We start from the raw sequence: 18,890 nt of genomic DNA on the forward strand, positions 1-18,890 counted from the left end.
GTCTAAACAGAATTGCAGTTAAATAGCGCGTTTTACCCCTGCCCATCTATTGTTACACGGGGTTGGGTGCTGATACTTCTCTAAGCTCAATCCGGGTTAGGGCGAGTAGGATAAGGTGAATAGCTCCGTAAGGTAGTTATCTAGCGATATAGTGGAGTGGTGTGCTTAGCGTGGTAAGTTGGGTCTCCACCTCGGGATCGTTTTTCTTAATTTACTCTACCAATACTTACCCAATCAGGAAGTTTAGTAGCTCATTTTGTAGCCCTTAATCTAAGTTTTATTTCTGTCTAATATAGTAATAGGATAACTCTGATAGGTAAGAAGTTATTAGCCTACCCACCCTGCCAAGAGTTGGGTCTCCACATTTTACTCCGATCTTAAATATCTCCTTATAGAGTATAGCTAGCGTATTACTTTAATATAGCAAGATAAAGCCCCAATAGAGAGCTTTAAAATAAGCTACTAAACTTCCTAATCGGGTAAGTATTGGTGGAGATAATAGCGTTTTTAAGATCCCGATGTGGAGACCCAATGACCAGCCTAGGTGTGCTTATAAGATAGATAATAGTTAATAGGTTTAATAATTCCTACTATATACTAAATAGACTAATAAGTATTAATCTTATAAGGTCAAGTAATTAGCAAGAAAGTATAATTTAAGTAAACTATAATAAAAGTAATTATAAAATCTATCTATTCTTAAATCTTTATTACTTCTAGTTTTGCTGTCTTATCTATCTGTCCTTAGTAAGATAATATATCACGTAACTCTAAGCTCTATAATAATTATTAACTTCTAATATAGGCGTCTATAGGCCTTTAGCTGTCTCATTATCTATTAAGAAGAGAATTCTTCTTGTTACTTGTAACACTATGCTGGTTGTGGTAAGCGCAATGCGGTGGTCTGCTCCACCTGCCTGCTTTGATTCACGTCCACATCCACAAACAAACGGCAGGCCTGGCATCAGTGTCAACAGAAGTAATCGTGGTGATCTTTACAGCTTTGCAGTAGCACAATCAATCATACGGGGTGTAGTTGAGGCCTAGTTGTAGATGCTGAGCATGCATAACGCATACAATGAAAATAAAATCAAAGGTGACAGCAAAGATGGCGAGCTATGGCTACGCACCAACCCCTATATTACCTATTTTTCTTACCCTACAGCTCAGAAAGCGGAATAAAAAAGCTCAAGGTTGAGACGCTGGAGAGCCAGAAAGGGAAGCCGTGCCTAGTAGCAGCTGCCTCAGCCGTGCGCCCTTGAGGTCATCAAAACACTCTACTCGCCGCTCACCCTTTCCGCCAAGCCACCTGCACCAGAGCCTCTCTTAACCTTGATATCGATATCACAAGGCTGTCGACCCTCACCATGCACATCCATTATTGGGCTGAAAAGCGCTTACCACAATGACGCAACCCATTAAACACGCTTGAACCGTCGAATGCCAACGCTATATGTTCTGCAATTAATATCCTTTGGTGCTTTAATCGTCGTCGATACAGAGCTTTAAACACACTTCCTCTTTTTCCTCCGTGGCAAAAAGCTCGCGTTTAACTGCCCAATCGCCGACCTCCCAGCCTCGTTACCCCATGCATACCCAAGGCTGAGCATCCTCTCCTTGACCCCTACCTCTGTGTTGGCAAATCCTGCCCCGCTCTTGTCTCTGCCAATTTGCCAGCCTAGAGACCCCTGACGTTCGCTGAACAGTACTAATACAAACAGGCTGGCTTTTACCATTCTGGTGCTGTGCACCTCTATATCACGGCCGGGACGGCCACCAAAAGGGACAGGGTATCAAAACAGTATGGTACAAGTGTTACTATCTTGGAACTGTAGGAGGTGAGGCTAAGTACAGAATCCCACCCAAGGCGCTACAACCAAACGGGGTAAGTAAGCCCTGGCAATGGCAGCGCCATAACACTCTACCGGTGAACCATCTGTGTCACGTTAGTGGTTTACAGATATGCCAACACAACCACAACACAGTTTTGCTGCAGCCACTCGCAAAATGCCAACTCAATTACAACACAGTCTTGCTGCAGCCATATGCAGGGCTGAGGTAAAGGGCTTTTGGACGTCGATATTCATCACAAAGTTGAGTTACTCTTCCATACTGAAGACAATACTTTTTTACAACAATCCTACTCCCATTACACTCTTCAACATGGAATATCAACCACTGGATCAGACCAAAGATGAGATAAGATTACTCACCATCTTGCAAGGTGATGTTTTCGCACCAGATCTTGGTCACTTTCAGCCACGTTTGCAGCCTGACAATCTGCATTGTGAACTCTCTCACCATCCGCTCAAAGACTGCTCTTCACGTGGCATGGACAGAAGCAAGTTGCCGTTCCTCGCGCTCAGCTATACTTGGGGAAACCCGCGCGACCGACAGACAATCTACGCCAATGGTACAAGAATTTCGGTTGGGAAGAATCTCGCAAAGTGTTTGCAAGCATTGAAAGAACTCGAGTGCGTGAAAATAGGTTACAAGATATGGGCCGACGCGATATGCATCAATCAAAAAGATTCAACGGAACGCAGTCGTGAGGTCAAGAAAATGGCAGGATTATACAAATCTGCCAGCAATGTTGCCATCTGGTTAGGAGAGTCAGATGCTGAAAGCGACGAAACATTCGACTTCATCAACGCTATCACAGCTGCTGCAAAAAAAGGACCTGAAGTTGTAAAGCAGTACCTCTCTACTGTTCTCGATAGCTCTCACGAGTTCAGCCTATGGAAGAGTATGACAAGTCTGTTGTCAAGGCCATATTTTGGGCGACTATGGATCATCCAAGAAATGGCAGCAGGCGGGGAAGACAGTCTGGTTTTATGCGGAGACAAAACAACAACATGGGGGGCTTTGTACAATGTGTACCATGATCTCCGTCTTTGCGATACTCAGACTGGGGATTCAGAGCTTGCGTTGATCTTCCGAGCGAGTCTGGAGCTGTATCCGGCAGCATACAAAGCTTACCGGGACGTGCCCTTCTACATCTGGAAACAAGTGGAGGACTTTCAGACCTTGCAGAATAACCAACGAGGAGGCGTTTCTAAACACAGTCGGCGGTTGTTATCGCGCTGTCGCATGGCAAATTGTACCAACAATTGGGATCGGGTTTATGGTATTCTAGGGCTGCTCGAACCACACCTGGCTTTAAAGATCCAAGTCAATTACGAAGCTAGTATTTCGGACGTCTACACAAGCTTCACAAGAACTTGGATTGAGCATACCGGGAAGCTGGAAATCCTGGCTGAGTGTGGTGAATCTGGCGAACATTATTTACGTGACGACACGATACCATCCTGGGCCGTGGATCTGAAACAAACAATCAAAAGCTTGGTAAGTAACTATCACCAGCGCTATCGAGCATCTCTCAATCTCTCGATGAGTTATCAGTTTAATGGGACATCCCTTCTAGTAAGAGGGGTTGTGTTTGGTGAGATTGATGGCGTTAGTGGAGTGCGTTATTGGGAAGACGAGAAAGACGAGCCCGACTTTGTGAACCCGCAATGTTATACAAATCCCTACGGCGACGACGAAGCCTTTACGGAAGCTCTGTGGTATACTCTGGTCGGCGGTCGTGATGCCCAGGGTTACCCAGCCTCCGATGCTCTTGCCTGCATCTTGGATGACACAATTCTTGATCCTGATTGTGCACTTCCTTTTGAATACGCCAAAGGAGACACGGATGCATCTTTGTGGTGGCACATGCATCTCTGGTGGAAACGGAATGCCGAATTCAACATCAACGGCAGACCGTTAAAGCGGCACTTAAAACACATGGATGTCCGTCGACGCGATTCAAGATGTTACTTCGATGCTCTGGCCCGAATGTCGAGATTTTTTTGGTCGAGGCGCTTGATCGTCACCAAAACCGGTCATCTCGGGGTTGCATCTAGGCCTGTTCGCCGAGGCGATCTTATCGTAATCATTGGAGGGTGTAGTGTACCGCTCACCCTGAGAGTAAAGTCATCGCTTGGTGGAGAATGTGGTCCAACTTTTGAGATCTTGGGAGAGTGCTTCATTTACGGGTTCATGAACGGCGAGATCTCACAAAGCGTGAACACAGGCTTACACGCCATGCAAGACCTGACTCTAATATAATGTCAGTATTTAGATGTCTAGATCTGAATAGAACGTCCCGGGAATATCTAAAATGGTGAGAGACTCTGATTTCTGGTAGGATATAGCTTGAGTGTGAGCTTTGTGAATAATGTGACACTAATCGGGTGCCTTGGGACAATCTAGCTGTGCATGAGAAACAAGAAAGCAAGCGCGACGATAGCTTGTGAAACTTACACCCGTTTACATAGTCTTAAGGGTTGCAAATGAATTGGAGGGCTGTGCATGTTCGCGAAGCATTTCCACGCTACTGTAATGATCTAACACGCTGTAAGATGTTCCAGACATGCTCTTGAGATACAATATCGCCAAATTTGACTTTCAAGGTCGTACCAAGAGACATTTCAGCGGTGGTGATGACAATGATGATACAGATGCCCCGGCGTAGGCCAAAACCGTAAGAGACCCCAGCATCTCCAAGGCTGGAAGTGAATGACTCCCTCACGTGACGCCAGCGCGTTAATGGCGTGTGGCCAACGTCTCTGCGGCTCGGCTACAGCGCGCCTTATAGGGACTAGATTAGATAGAAGAACACGGCATGAATCAATCTCTATTACCTCCTTCAGCTGATTGGCTCTAAGAAATTCTACACAATCCTTGCCAAAACTAACCGCTCGGCCTAAAACACAACGCGTAAATAGCCCCAGTAGATATACGCATCTAAATTTACCTACCCCTCACTCTCAGCGGGGGACGCCAAAGACCTCCACTCAGCACGCTAAACCCCAACCGTCCAGGGTCTTCTTGGCACCGAACGTCACATCTTGGTTCATTCATGCATCCAGTCCTGTGGCTAAACCCTCAATCCAAACCACATCCCCCTGCGAAACCCTCCCTCCCTCCAAGTCTGCCTGAAACTAAACCTTGCCTCCATCTTCCACGTGCCTCCGTAGGAACCCTGACGAAACCCTCACAAACGTCCAACACCACTTTGAACCCGACCCAGCCCGACCAGCCAGCACACGAGCACTCCCCGTCCCATAAGCCCACAATGTCCGCCTACGAACGCGAACAACAAAACGACTCGCGCCTCGATGAACTCGCATCCAAAGTCTCTGCGCTACGCGGTATAACAGTGGATATATACGACAGCGCACGCGACCAGCATGTTCTCGACAACACTGTACGTTCCCCATTCCTACACCTACTCCTATCCTGCCTTCCTCCACGCCCATCTCCCTTCTACGCCTTCGCATCCCAAAATGTGAATAATCACTGACATGTCTTTTTCAATATACAGAACGAAACCTTCTCCAACATGGCCACATCCCTCAAAGGCTCAGCAAGTCGACTGACGCGCATGGCGGCGTCAGGGAATAAAGTAGCGATATTCAAGCTGAGCGGCATGATTGTGGCGGCGTTTGTCGTGCTGTATTGGATTTTCCATTTGATCTTCTGAGCGGAATGCGAATACGGATGCGACAAAGCGAAGTTGGTTGGGTGAGGGGAGAAGATGAAAGGATGGGCGGGGCATTGAAGAGGTGGAAGAAGGATATAGTATCGTATACGTCCATATACGAGGTTTGGGGCGATAGGATGTGTCGGTGCGAATGGCTGGTTGGGAGTAATTATGCATTTCGCACGCACGACTAGGGGATCGAGTTGAGCATAGAAAAGGAGGGTCGAGATGAGGGCGAGGGCAAAGGGGAGCATGATTCATCATGCTTGTTGATTTTCTGTTATTGGGACGGGGACATGGAACATGTCAGTCAATCCCTTGCATATGCGGCGTTCATGGCTGCAAGGGAAAGCGATCGGAGCATTTCATTTTTTTTGATATGCAAGTTCAAAAGATTTCTATAAGCAATTATGTATGCCATGCATATTACGCTCTCGATTCGGCATTAATTTTCAAATCGTGAGTGCAATAGCTCGTACAAACTTCTCAGTATATGACAATTTACTCCCAAACATTGGAGAACAAATCATCGCTCGTGCCACCAAATCCTCCTGCAGGCTTACTTTGGGTAGTGGTAGTGTTGGACGTCGTGGTGGGCGCGGCACTGCTCCAACCTCCAAAGTCGTCGTCCTGTGTCACTTTAGGTGCACTCCAGCTAGTTGTTGTTGCTTGGGCCGTGGTAGTGGTTGCTGCAGGCTGGCTAGGCGCGGACGATCCCCAGACATCATTACCACCCCAGGCATCCATGTTTGAAAACCCTGAATAGTTGACTGCTGGTGCAGCGGGCGTGGACTTTGTAGCAGGAGCAGGCGCGGGTGAAGAGAGGTTGAATGCCGAGTTGATAGGCGGCGATGCTATTGGTGGAGAGGTGACTTGTGGTGCAGGCGCGGAAGGCATGGAGAGATCGAGGAGGTCGGCCATACCAGACGCCGCCGGAGCTGCAGGCTTGGATGGCGCGGGCGAAGAAAAGGCACTGAAGTTGCTTACTCCTCCAGCAGGGCTCATGGTACGACTCTGTGGAGCAGGCTTTGAGTCGAAAAAGTTGCCACCGCCGCCAAACATGTTGGAAGACGACGACGACGCGGGTGGTGATTTTTTGCTTGAGAAGCTATCCAGACCAGAAAATGGTGAAGGCTTGGGGGCGGGGGCAGCGTTGAAAGACAAGCTGCTGAATGCATCGTTCATACCGCCAAACGATGACTGCTGTGGTGATGCCTGTCCCTGGGACGACACGAGTCCACCGAAAGAGTCTTGACGAGCATGCTGTTGTGGCTGAGGCGCTGCCGCGGGCTTTGCAGCATACAGAGACAAGATCGACTGCTTGAGATCTGGTCTTGAGGGCGCTGGCGCAGCAGCAGGACCTGTGCTGGATGGACGAGCAGGTGCAGCAGAAGATCCTCCCCCTAGAAAGTCAAGGCCCAACAATGAATCTCCTGCTTTGTGCTGTTTCGGGGGCGCTGGTTCTGCCTTTGGAGGCGGTCGTGCAGCAGCTGGCGGTCCAGTGCTCGGTCGCTCGGGAACTGGATCATCTCCAAAAAGGTCGATAACAGGCTGCTGTTGTGCTTGTCGCTGAGGGGGCGGGGCACGGCCGGATCCTTGTGCCAGGCGTTGCGAGGCTGAGCGTTCTATTTGTACCTTCTCCTGCACCTTACTCAATGGCTAGGATTGCTGTTAGTCTTTGTCTTCAAGGTGGCTTGCGCATACTAACCATATCATCATCGTCACTGTCCAGAGTGGAAGGATCCGGCATGGGCCCATCCATGACCCAGCGCTTCGATTCATACTTTGTACGGATAAAGTTCTCAATCTTGGCCTCGGATGGAACGTGGCCAGGTGCCAATTTCGACTCCCAGTATTTGTTGGCTCGCGCATTTCCCCATTTCAATACACTCTCAAGTTGTTCATCAGTCCAGGTATCTAGGTCAACCGACTTGACCCTGCTGATATGTGTTCCCATGCCGCGGTGTATGCCCGAACATCGAATGCATATGAAGACGCCTAGATTCCAGCTTGCCCATCGTGGGTCTGCGAGAGTGTTAGCGGGCGCAGGGCACAATGGCACACGGTTCTTACGCTTGTTCCGTTTGCAGTCTGAGCATGTCTTGTTGCCTTCGAGCTTTACCAAGTTCTTTAGTGTGGCGCGATTCTGCTCCGCCCGGTCGGCGGCAGGGTTGGGCCGTCGTGACATTGTGGGGTAGGTGGTTGTGTGCGGAGACTAGGTGCGTATTGCGGAATCGTAGAGTCGGCGCGTGGTAGGGTGGAAGAAAAGCAGTATCTCGCGAGTGCACGTGTCAATGTCGAGGAGGGTGGTTGAGTGGGGATTGGGCTGTTTCATTCGTGCCTGAAGCGTTTGGTGTGCCCTAACAATGACGCTCGGCTTGGCACCGCATGCCACCACCCCTCCTATGTGACCAGAATTACTTGTATACCCTCTGCCTATGAGTACCACATTTTGAGCAGTAACTGGTTGCTGGGCGATCCACATATTGAATCATGGGCGAATTGGTCATAACAGGGACTGCCCTGTTAGAAAGAAGTCATTGGATTAGTGCTTGTAAACGCCTGCCCCGGGTATCGCCAATGTGGTATGCTATACTATAATACATGCGCTGACCGCTAATTACTTTACTTTGCTGACTACACACAGCAACAATGCTTATGCGGGGCGGAACCGCCAGTCGTCCCAGTCCTCATCCTCCGACTCGCTTTCTTCGTCTTCTTCATTCTGAGGGGCTGTCGGCTCTTGGTTTGGTACATCACCTGGCCGTCCAGACACCGTCCGCAATGCCTCTCTCTGCTCCCGTAACCTCTTGACCCTCTCCTCGAGTCCTTCCATCTCTTCAAACTCGTCCTCGAGGGCCCGCGCAGCATCTTCCTTCTCTCCTTCCATTTCTTCGTCTCTCTTGGCGCGTTGTGCACTTTGTTCTTCTCGTACTTGGGCGGCGAGCTGGGCAGCTGTCATGGGTGCTGCTTCTATGACGGCACCTGAATAGGCGGACTTGGCCGGCTGTGGGGTCGGCTTCTCTGTGCTCATCTCGGTCATGAAGGCGTCCAGCTCTGCTTGTGCCGCAGCGTCCAGCGGCGGGTCTACAGGCGTCGGAGGCTCTGGGGGTGGAATGTCTGCCACTACCGGGCTCTCTTCTACTGGGCCAGGCGCGACTGGGTCATTGTCGTCGTCGTCATTTGTCGCGCCCGCATCGAAGAAACCGGCCGGAACGCCCGCCTCCTCCTCGGTTCGCGTACGCTTCTTCTCCTCTCCGCCCTGGTCAGGAGCCTTCCGCTTCTTCGCTGTTGGTGCTGCTGCGGGTGCCTGAGACTGTTTTTGGGGCTTCTGGGCTTGCTGGCGTGCTGCACGTTGTTGTCGCAAGAGGGTTCGGGCGTCGGCCATTGTTTGCCGGGGGTTTGTTGCAGAGTCTACGGTGGCAGATGAAGCAGTCGGATTGCTATCAATCGGCGTGGTTTGGTACAGTCCTGTCGCGCTTCAACAAAACAGCTTGTCCAGCTTGTCCAGCCACGCAAAGGGTCCAGGTTGTTACTAGTGGCTGGGATTACGGCAGCCAAGACGTCGGCAAAACGCAGCGTCCAAGCTCCACTCCACTGTCTCCTCACTGACACCACCCATCCCGACACCACACGACACACCGCGCCTCTGTCCGGCAATCCATTCACCATCTCCTGCTGCCTCATACTGCGCTCAGATACAAGCGCATACACCAGGGGCATCTTCCCATCCACCATTGTCGTCTCTGTCGCGCCGGTTGCTGGTGCGCCGTCGGCTCCGTCCACGGGAGACACGCGCACGAGAAAGCTGCGACTCATATTCGGCAGGCTCGTCTCGCATCGCGGCTCCAGTCTGTACAAGCAGGCGGGATACTTGTTGCTCTCTCTTTGACTAGTTAGTAGCCGGCTCGTACGGCGTGTCCGCTGGCCCGCCACGCCACGCGCAGGGCAGGATTGGGGCTTCCGTAGAGACTTTTTCTTTGAATCTTGTTGCGCACATAGCATAAGCTGCATTCGTGGTATCGTCTATTCTTTGAAGCCCATCACCCGTGTCCACCACCATGTCCGGTAAGCAGACACCATCTACACGCGCCCGTACCAGCTCCTCGTCGCGCACCCCGCACACCGCACGCGCGTGCACAACAGCCTCTGAGCTGCATGCTCATGCCAATGCTCATGCCGATGCTGATGCTGATACCGCTGCCACAGATGAAATCAGGCGCTCCGGCCGCGCCAACAAAGGCCACCATACAAAGAACCAAGACGCGCTCGACGAGCCCGCTGCTGCCGCTCCCGCTGCTCCTGCTACTCCTGCTGCTGCTCCTGTAGCCGCCCCAAAGTCAAAGGCAACCCCAGCGACTGAGAAGAAAGGACAAGCCCATAGCAAGAAAGGAAATGCAAAGGGTCCCTCTCAGCGCGCTCGGTCGACGCAATCGGCCGACGCAGATGAAGAGGACGACGATGAGGAAGAGGAGGACGCCATCATCCGCTGTGTGTGCGGTGACCAGCGCGACATTCGCGGACGGCAAATGATCTGTTGCGACAGCTGTACAGCCTGGCAACACAACAAGTGTCTGGGCCTACCCGAGGGCGATTTCTGGGAGGGTAAAGACTACTACTGCGAGCAATGCAAACCCGAAGACCATGTTGAATTGTTGGCTGCCATGGCCCGTGGCGAGAGGCCGTGGGCGCGCAAGAAGGGCTCCAAACCCAAGCCTCGCGCCAGCGACGTCAAGCCGGATGCCCGATCTGAGAAGGCAGTGACACCCCAACAGTCTACGCCCTCACAACCTCCAGCAGCTCCTGTCGAAGCCACTACTCCCACTCCCGCTCCCATCACAGTGCCCACCCCAGAAGCTTCCAACGGCCATGCTGAACCAAAGGTACACTCTCTTGGTGCCATTGTTATAATCTCCGCTCACAAACACAAGCAGGGCACCAAAAGTCAGCCGCAGTCGCCTCTCGGTGAGAAGCGCCGCCATGACGCGGCCTCAGAAAAGGCCAACGCAAGTAAGAAGCGCAGAAAGTCGAGCCATCATGAAACCAAGACGGAGCCGCAAGACGGATTGGCCACGGACATTGACGCCCTTCCTCAGAACCAGAAGGCTGTTGCGGAGAAGCTATGCGAAACCCTGGCACCCTTGATTACTTCCGCCTCGGACACCCGGGGATACCGCATCCCAGACGGCGAGACTGCCAAGTCTCTTGCTTCCAAGTATACCCTTCAAATGTGCCATGCTGCTTTCAACTTGTATGGTGAGCCTACCGGCGGGTCTTCGCCATACTTTGGCAAGATGCGCACTATCATGTTCAATGTTAAGAAGAACACCGTTCTTGTGGATCGTCTGCTGTCAGGAAGTCTCAAGGCCGAGGACCTCGTGAGCATGGAAGCCGAGGAAATGGCAAGTGAAGACAAGCAACGCGAGTACGCGGCCATGCGAGAAGCGGCTGAGAAGCAAATGATTCTGACCGAAGAGACCGGGCCTCGGCTGCGCAAGACACACAAGGGCGAGGAGATTGTCGGTGAAGATAACTTTGAGAATGATGATTTCAAGGAGCCCACTCAACGGGAGCGGGACAGTATCACGGAAGATGCAGCGGTGCATTCACCCGTTGCCGTACCCCCATCCGAGAGCCCTGCCGCGCCAAGAACGTCCGAGGCGGAAACACCCCAGCACGACGGCTTGCGACGAGCATCGACCAATTTTGATATTAACTCTGTCTTCGATAAGGTCCGCTCACCTCAGCACGACCAGCAAACCTTCCTCCACCGCCGCCGCAGCTCCATGCACACACAAGACAAGCCTCAAAGTGCTGTGGATGATGCAGACGTTGACCGACTGCTCAAGGATGAAGACAACGATGTGGAGATGTCAGGCTATTCCTCCGATCCAACAGTCTGCTGGCATGGCTCCATCAACATGCAGTCTATGGAACCGTTTGATGCTGTTGCCCGATTCGTCGCAGGCGGCGACTTTGGCCAAGTCGTACCCTGGGAAAAGCTTCTAACCCACATTGTGGCGATCCAAGGACGTATCGAGAGTTCCAAAGGAAATGATTATATCCAGAGCATCGGACACACGGAGAGCCATGAAGTTTCTATTCTCGCCGTTAGCCCCGTCACCACTGAAGGACGCACAGTCATGGACCATCTCTACGAATACTTCCACTCGCGTGGCAGGTGGGGTGTAGTACCTGTCGAAGGCAACGACATACTTCGAGATCTTTATGTGATTCCAATTGAGGAGGGCGGAAGCAACCTTCCTCCCTTTATCGACATGCTGGAGTACTGCACCATTGAGACACCCCGCAAGGAAAATATGCTGTTATTGGCCCTCGTAGCCAAGCTACCAGAGCTCAAGCCCCAACATCCGCCAACTGAACATTTTGAGCGATACCCAGCTCATGAGGCTGCGACTGGTCCAATTGCGCAGCCCGCTTTTGGCGGCGGCCCCAGTCCATCACCGATGACCAATCCTCACGCGCCGCAATTCTCACCGGTCAGCGCAGCCTACCCGCAGTATGGCAACCCATTCGCACCACCACAGGCAAACATGGTGCCCAACCCACAACCTCCGATGCCCATGCATACACCACCACACCACCAGATTCCGAAAGCACTCGAGATTCTCGGTCCCTATATTGACGCACCTGTTATTGTTACTATCCTCACTTCAAACCTGTCACAGAACGCAGTCGTTTCAGAATTGCAAATGATCAACCTGAGGCATATTGTTGAAACTGTGCCAGAAGCGCGGGACAACATTGCCGTGTTGACGAATCACCTGCAATCCAAGACTGAGGCAAATCGCCAACAACAGCACGCCCAGCCATCAGGGCCTTTGTAGGACAGAAAGTCTACGCAGGTGTCATGAATTTTACGGAAATACACACGCGCTGAGCGTTCGAGTGTATAGCGTATCGCATGTAACAAGGGAAGGGGAGCAGTTTATCAAAGGTAGCCGGCGCTTTGGGTGGTAAACATCTCTATTGAGTTTCGTTCAGGATCAGCCCTGTGTGGCGTTCTGTGGCGGCGGCGATGAGAGTGGGCGGGCTTTTCATGACTTCATCGATATATTTTGTTGATACCCATACGTGGTGTTTTTTGTTGTTCGCTCCTTTTTTTGATTATAAAAATGGGTTTCCGGTTCACTTGTAGCTTTTTATCGGCATGTCCACTCTTCCACTGCCATGACTCTTTGCAAGTGGGGGGACTTTTTCTCATGTGAAATGATGCGGGTTCGTTGCTGGTCGGAAAAGATTTCAAATAGTTTTCGTCCGTTGCGTTTGTTGGTGTGATATTAACACGACAAGTCGCAGTCTTGGCTTTCGCACGACCCGGTTATTATATTCTACACTAGAACGGCAAGTCCCGTGTTGAATTGGGTCCAGATCTCGACAGCGATCTAAGATCTACATAGATTCCCGGACAAATGCCCGACTCGACAGAACGTGTAGAAAATACGAGTCAGAATGAGAACCCGATCGGAACTCAATGATCATCATGATCCCTTTTGCTTTGTTATCCCTATCTCCCGTAGCAAAAAAGCGTCTCGTTCGCCGACTAAGTATTTTCCGCTTCAAAGTGGTCCTAGACCCGCCCCTCCCACGTGGGATGCGCATTCGTAAAGTTTACTTGGAAAACGATCGAATCCGATCCCCTTTTTAAAACTTTTGCTTTTCCCTTACTACCAATCACCAACCAACAGATACACTTTGGCCCCTACGCCTCTTGCTAGCTACCATATTTTTTTGGTCATTCCCGGATCTTGTTATTCCCACAGACTTGGCTCGCCACGTGGCAAAATCTAGGATCCAAAAAAGTCTAAAGACTTATCTAACCCTGACACAAAAATAATGCGAATAAGAATGCGAAGAAAGAGGTGGAAAAAAAGCACAGTCCAGCAATGAATGCCGAGTTGCTTACCGCTACTTTGACCTTACAACCATATATGGGGTTATCCATGCGCGGGAGATGCCGAAAGAGAGAAAGAGAGAAATACGTGTGAAGAGACCGAATGCGAAGCAGAATGCGACTAACCTGATTCGCTTGCCATGGGAGTGTTGTAGTGTAGTGTGCCAGTTACCCAAATGCGGAATGTGGAGCGCCCTCCCCCCCCCCCCCCCCCAAAGAAATGTTTGGGGGTTACTTCACAACACAGCTCCAAGAAACACAAGTTAGTGAGACGAAAGAAATAAAAGCTTTCCTCGCATAAACATGTACATGCACTTTTGGTGGGTGGGGGGGGAGGGGGGGGGCAGAAATCATAGAGTTAGGCTAGAAGCTTAAGGTTAAAATGAAAAATGGCGCCAAAATAAGATAGCTCAGTGAATCAATGGTACGCTTTTTGGGGGGTTAAGTAGAATATCACATTTTTTAACCTTAATCTGGTAATTCCAAGTTTTACTCGATGCGGTATTTGGGTCAGACTAAGAAAAAAAAGAGGGTAGTACGACGTTACATTCCCACGCAACGCCGGGTTGTCGGACTAAGGCGGTACACTAATGATGCGAATACGAGGACTGGGATCGATGGGTGAATGTTAAGATGAGGGAAAGATACCGCATGGGGAAAGTATGTGGCTGGTGGGAGATTGCAGGAGAGGGAGACAGGTGTGGCGGTAGGGTCGACGGGAGCGAGGGTGGGTGGAGATGAAGGAGGTACCTGGTGAGGTAAGTGGTGGTGTGTATGAGGTGAGCTAGTGTATGCATGTGAATGAGAATGCGAGACAGTGATCGATGGATGTACGTAGGGGAGATGAAGGACTGCCCTTTGCGGCAAGTTTTCTTGTAGACGATACGTACGAAAGCGAACGGGCGTGCTGAGGTTGGGGGGAAGTACGACGAGGCTAGTGGCTGTCTGGAATGAGAATGCGAGACAGTATTCGACGGAAATGTGTAGGGAGATGAAAGACTGCCTGTTGTGGCAGTTTCCTTGGTGTACATCTGCTGGAATGCGAAATGCACGTGCTGACGTGGAGAGATAGACGCACGTGGATGAGAGAGATACAAGCACCAGCGATCGGCTGTACGTAAAAGAGAAAGCGAGGCAGTAATCGATGGAACATAAGTAGTGAGATGAAGGACTGCCGTATGCAGTAGTCATCGTCTCTGGATCGATGCGAAAGCCAATTAGAATTTTGCACTGTAGTGATACGCACATGGATTAGAAAGATACAAGCACCAGCTGGTGATCGTTGCGTGAAAGAGAATGCGAGTACAGTAATCAACGAGAGACGTGTGAGAATGCAAAAACTGCTGCATGCGGCAGCTGTGACGTGTAAGCCAACGGTATCAGAGCGAGATGAACGTGCTGAACTGTAAGGGATAGTATACGCACGTGGATTAGAGATGTTTGACCACAATTTAGCGGCTATCCATGAAAGAGAATGCGAGTGCAGTAATCAACAGTAAATGGGTAGGACGACGTACACACTACCGCATACGGTAGTCATCTCGAATGCAATGATACAAAAGCGAGCTGGGCTTTCTGGACTGTAGGGATAACCCCACGTGGGACTAGAGAGATACACGTACGCCCAGACTAGTGGCTTTCTGTGAATGAGAACCCGAGTACAGTGTTCCACGACAAAAAGACATGGACTACCTTTTACGGCAGTCATCTCGCATACGCACTAGCTAGGATCCATGCGTGAAAGAGAATGCGAGTGCAGTATTCAACGGAAGACATGTAGTACGACAAAGACCTACTGTATGTAGTAACCGTCATGCGTAAAAGACACCAAGATACGAAGGTCCAGGAATGCGAATGCGAGCGCAGTGATCGATGGATGTTTGCTGTATTACTACATGCTGACTTTATGGAATAAACGGGATAGTCGGTAGTGATATTTATTATGTAAGGACACGGGTTTGGATACAAAGAGAGGACGCGTTGTACTAAGATCTACGGTAGTACCATTTCCAAATATTGACATTTAACCGTATTGCGTCCAGACAATTTCTATCATGATAGCTGAGACATTTTGGAATTTCAGAAGCAACATCTCCGAAAATTTCTTCTGTCGATTCAAATGTGCAGTCAAATATTTTACCTACTTCCATATATCATGATGTTGTATTGTAGCCAACTTGCATACCAAAATATCTATACAAAAGGTGGGGCAAGAAGTCGGAGAAAAAAGAGTCAAGGATGGGCCCTGCAACAGCATTGTAGGTAATTGGTAGCATGTAGGACCACGAAATGGCCCCCTCGCAGACGTGCCACGTCAGGAAGCTGACGACTATGCAGAAGCGAATGCGAAAGAGAATGCGACCACACGTTGCAGAATAAATCATGTGGAAATCATTCCAATCAAATACATCGAATGGAATACTCGCCTTGTAAACAGTTTCTATCCTTTGAATTTCAACTGAAACGCATTTGGTCGCTGTAAGTAAATTAGGTTGCTAGCCTATCTGCTGGTGGCGGCGTCGCACAACCTAAAGACTTTAGTAGTCCACAAAGTATCACGGCAAATCTCTTTTCTTGAAAGGGTATCCTTGACTTTCAGTCGGCAGGCCAAACTATTTTCATTTCCACAATACGTACACCTAGCAATTTGGACTAACCGCAGGCTCCCAATGATAATCCTCTAGACATTCCTCACGCCCGCACGTCTCATAACCGTACGTCATTATCCTACTGAACTTACCACTGCGTGAAAAGCAATGCTTGCACAGCGAGTTTTGCGCCCATTCATCACCATGTGTGGATTTAAAAATAGAGATGTCGTGCATCCATTCATCACCTTTGTCATCCTTGTAGACGGACACGCTCGTATCAAATAGGTGCAGGGTCCTTGCGAAGCTTGGGGTTTCTGGCGGCTCCGGGGTTGCAGAAGTGTATTGCCATGCTGAGAGTTTCACGGGGGTTGTCGGCTGCAGTATTATACTAGGCTCTGGACTCTGAATGGCGATGCTGGACTTGATATTTGCGTCATTCGGGAGGTGTTCAATGGGCGTGTTGATCACCGCACCAGCCAATGACCTTCCCGTAAATTTTAGTCCGGGCAACAAAAGTCTGTATTTATCAGGAGAACTTTTGGGGGACGTGGTGAGATGTGGCTCGCTGTTTGAAGTAGTCGCCGACTTCCGTGTTTGCGGCGATGTCAGGGGGCGCATCTTTTTCAAGAGCAGTTCGTCTTCCGTGTCATCAACACTGCGTCCTCTCTTGCGGGCTGCGGTTTTGTTAACAAAAGATTATCAGCGTAATATTGACTCAAAGTATGGAGAAACTGATGTGAGATCCAGCCGCCCCTTGCTCATCCTGGAGTTATCTAGCCTGTTGGATTCAGGTAGGACAGGATAAGTACATACAAGCCTTACTTCTACCCTCAAAATGAGACAATGCGGTGGCTGCGTTAGAGGAGGACGCAGTCAATGCAGAAGTTGGAGCTTCGCTAGAGGATGTATCTGACGACTGGTCAGATCCGCAGGACGTCAGTGGCGAGCTTGATTGGGTATGTTCATCGGGTACTGTTCGCAGTGGGATCTTTAACTTTTGTAGATTGAGTCGCGGCTGTGATGAGGGCAGGACATCCGCGCTCAAGACATATTCGTCACTGGAAGTTGTCTTTTGCTCGATTTTCGGAATGCCACAGGTCTCGTTATGACGGTGGCTCACTGTGTAATAATCTCCAGACGAGGCTACAGTCGATTGGCTTGACTTGAAACTTGCATGCTGAGGCAAGCTCGAACTTGGCGGTATGCCTTCGGCTTTGGTTATGTTCTTCTTCCTCGAACGTGCTTCGTCGGCTGCTCGAAGTTTCTCGCGGGCGTCTCGAGCAGCGGACGCACCACCGACCCAGATCGAAGGCACGCGCTTCTCTACATTTCCAGTGGTGCCCGCTCTATTCACGTCAGTTATTTGGGTAGTGAGGGGTCCTGGGGAGAACAGGATGTTGCTCAGTTATTGTACCTTGAACTGTTTCGCAAAGTCTTGTCATTGCCCGAAGCTGTCAGAGTGCTGACGCCACCAATCTCGTTGAGTAGCTGTTTGAAGAAGGACGGAGGAGATCCCAGGTTGCTAGAAGATTCCGATTTAGGCTGTCGAGGGGTAGTCATGTTGGGTTAGAATGCTCATGAGTGGAAGGCTAAGCAATGCAACACAGCGTAGTTGAGATATGGGTGAGGAAGACGAGGTGAGGGTGGCATGAGGAAAAAGCTTGATGGTATCAGAATGTTGCCCCAAGGAAGGTGTCAGTGTCGCGTAAGGAAAGAGGCAGGAACAATTCACTTTCGGCAGCAGCCACGGCACGAACGAGACTTTCATGTGACTCGGAGAGGAACATGCACGCAAAACAAATCATGACGTGTGAGATTAGCTACGAGATGCCACATAGCTCTCACTGTATGGTATACTACAAGCCTCGTTCTATCATGCAGAGGCCTTTTCATTGCGCCTGTTCATGTCGTGCATTGCTCGTGTTCTTCATGACTCGGACATTTCAGTGTCCTCAGCCTTGGCCAGGCCATGCTCCTTGAGGAGAGCATCGATCTCATCCGCTCCCCAGAGGTGGTGGTAAATCTTTCCAGTCTTGGTCTTTCCTACTGTCGCGAATTCAACTGCGGATTATTAGCATTGTCTTGTGGGGAAGCGGAATCGGAGACGCACTCTTCTCGCTGCTTAGCTTAGTCGAGTCCATTGTCTTGCTCAGCACCTTGACAGCAAGCCCGCATGCCTCCTTCAGACTGCAATCCTCCTTGTAGTCCTGCTTCAACAGACTCTGGGCAGAGGCATTGTTCGCACCCACGCTCGTTGCCTTCCAGCCGCCGTAGTTGCCACTAGGGTTGCTCTGGTACAACTGGAACTGTCGCTGCGGGTCCCAACCGGCGTAGATGAAGGACACACCGAATGGTCGGAGACCACCGTGTTGCGTGTAACCTTGCTTGAGATCGCATAAGCGGCGGACGAGCTGCTCGCAGGGAATGTCTTCGTTGTAGGTGAGGAGATAACGTTGGGCGGCTTGACGGGCGTAGTTGATGAGGATGTTAGCGTCGGCCGTCATTCCTGCAACAGCACAAATCATGTTGCTATAGAATTGTTAGCATAGCAGCCTGTATTTGCCCTCAATTACGCACTCGTTCAGGATGTATAGCTTCTCGGCCGATGTGTCCTGCTCCAACAACTTGCTGGTGACCTTTCGCTCTGCGGCCAGTACAATGCCATCCTGGGCCAAGATGCCTAATGCTGTTCCGGCGTGCGAGATGGCTTCAAGCGCGTATTCGACCTGGTAAAGGCGGCCCTCTGGGGAGAAGATGGTCGTCTATATACACCGTCAGTTGCCATATTGCCGCCCGGAATATCACATTGCGTACTCGGGAATCGTATCTCCGCGACATGATTGCACTCTACACGGAT

The 18,890-nt window shown here is 50.4% G+C and overlaps 8 protein-coding genes across 8 annotated transcripts; 4 read left to right on the forward strand and 4 right to left on the reverse strand.

Annotated features, from left to right (window-relative positions):
- Positions 1 to 2,331: 2,331 nt before the first annotated feature.
- Positions 2,332 to 4,110, forward strand: COCVIDRAFT_95732 (hypothetical protein; the record flags this gene model as incomplete). Its single annotated transcript, XM_014702486.1, has 1 exon — positions 2,332 to 4,110. One exon carries the CDS (start codon positions 2,332 to 2,334, stop codon positions 4,108 to 4,110), a length of 1,779 nt encoding a protein of 592 aa, XP_014557972.1.
- Positions 4,111 to 5,119: 1,009 nt separating this feature from the next.
- On the forward strand, positions 5,120 to 5,527 carry COCVIDRAFT_36598 (hypothetical protein; the record flags this gene model as incomplete). Its single annotated transcript, XM_014702487.1, has 2 exons — positions 5,120 to 5,251; positions 5,369 to 5,527. The coding sequence occupies 2 exons, from the start codon at positions 5,120 to 5,122 to the stop codon at positions 5,525 to 5,527; spliced, it is 291 nt and encodes a 96-aa protein (XP_014557973.1).
- Positions 5,528 to 6,028: 501 nt separating this feature from the next.
- On the reverse strand, positions 6,029 to 7,715 carry COCVIDRAFT_36599 (hypothetical protein; the record flags this gene model as incomplete). The annotated part of the gene is made up of 3 exons (XM_014702488.1): positions 6,029 to 7,186; positions 7,236 to 7,552; positions 7,601 to 7,715. 3 exons carry the CDS (start codon positions 7,713 to 7,715, stop codon positions 6,029 to 6,031), a joined length of 1,590 nt encoding a protein of 529 aa, XP_014557974.1.
- Positions 7,716 to 8,183: 468 nt separating this feature from the next.
- On the reverse strand, positions 8,184 to 8,489 carry COCVIDRAFT_95694 (hypothetical protein; the record flags this gene model as incomplete). Its single annotated transcript, XM_014702489.1, has 1 exon — positions 8,184 to 8,489. The coding sequence occupies one exon, from the start codon at positions 8,487 to 8,489 to the stop codon at positions 8,184 to 8,186; it is 306 nt and encodes a 101-aa protein (XP_014557975.1).
- A 359-nt stretch (positions 8,490 to 8,848) lies between these two features.
- Positions 8,849 to 9,139, forward strand: COCVIDRAFT_95573 (hypothetical protein; the record flags this gene model as incomplete). Its single annotated transcript, XM_014702490.1, has 1 exon — positions 8,849 to 9,139. A coding segment is annotated over one exon (291 nt), but the record flags the coding sequence as incomplete, so codon positions are not given.
- Positions 9,140 to 9,588: 449 nt separating this feature from the next.
- COCVIDRAFT_36601 (hypothetical protein) lies at positions 9,589 to 12,375 on the forward strand (the record flags this gene model as incomplete). The annotated part of the gene is made up of 2 exons (XM_014702491.1): positions 9,589 to 9,595; positions 9,737 to 12,375. The coding sequence occupies 2 exons, from the start codon at positions 9,589 to 9,591 to the stop codon at positions 12,373 to 12,375; spliced, it is 2,646 nt and encodes an 881-aa protein (XP_014557977.1).
- A 3,706-nt stretch (positions 12,376 to 16,081) lies between these two features.
- On the reverse strand, positions 16,082 to 17,593 carry COCVIDRAFT_95672 (hypothetical protein; the record flags this gene model as incomplete). The annotated part of the gene is made up of 3 exons (XM_014702492.1): positions 16,082 to 16,707; positions 16,847 to 17,379; positions 17,448 to 17,593. The coding sequence occupies 3 exons, from the start codon at positions 17,591 to 17,593 to the stop codon at positions 16,082 to 16,084; spliced, it is 1,305 nt and encodes a 434-aa protein (XP_014557978.1).
- Positions 17,594 to 17,960: 367 nt separating this feature from the next.
- Positions 17,961 to 18,871, reverse strand: COCVIDRAFT_95679 (hypothetical protein; the record flags this gene model as incomplete). The annotated part of the gene is made up of 4 exons (XM_014702493.1): positions 17,961 to 18,094; positions 18,144 to 18,562; positions 18,611 to 18,795; positions 18,848 to 18,871. 4 exons carry the CDS (start codon positions 18,869 to 18,871, stop codon positions 17,961 to 17,963), a joined length of 762 nt encoding a protein of 253 aa, XP_014557979.1.
- Between the last annotated feature and the right edge of the window lie 19 nt (positions 18,872 to 18,890).

The sequence above is a fragment of the Bipolaris victoriae genome (assembly GCF_000527765.1).
Source record: "Bipolaris victoriae FI3 unplaced genomic scaffold scaffold_30, whole genome shotgun sequence".
Taxonomy (NCBI): Eukaryota; Fungi; Ascomycota; class Dothideomycetes; order Pleosporales; family Pleosporaceae; genus Bipolaris; species Bipolaris victoriae.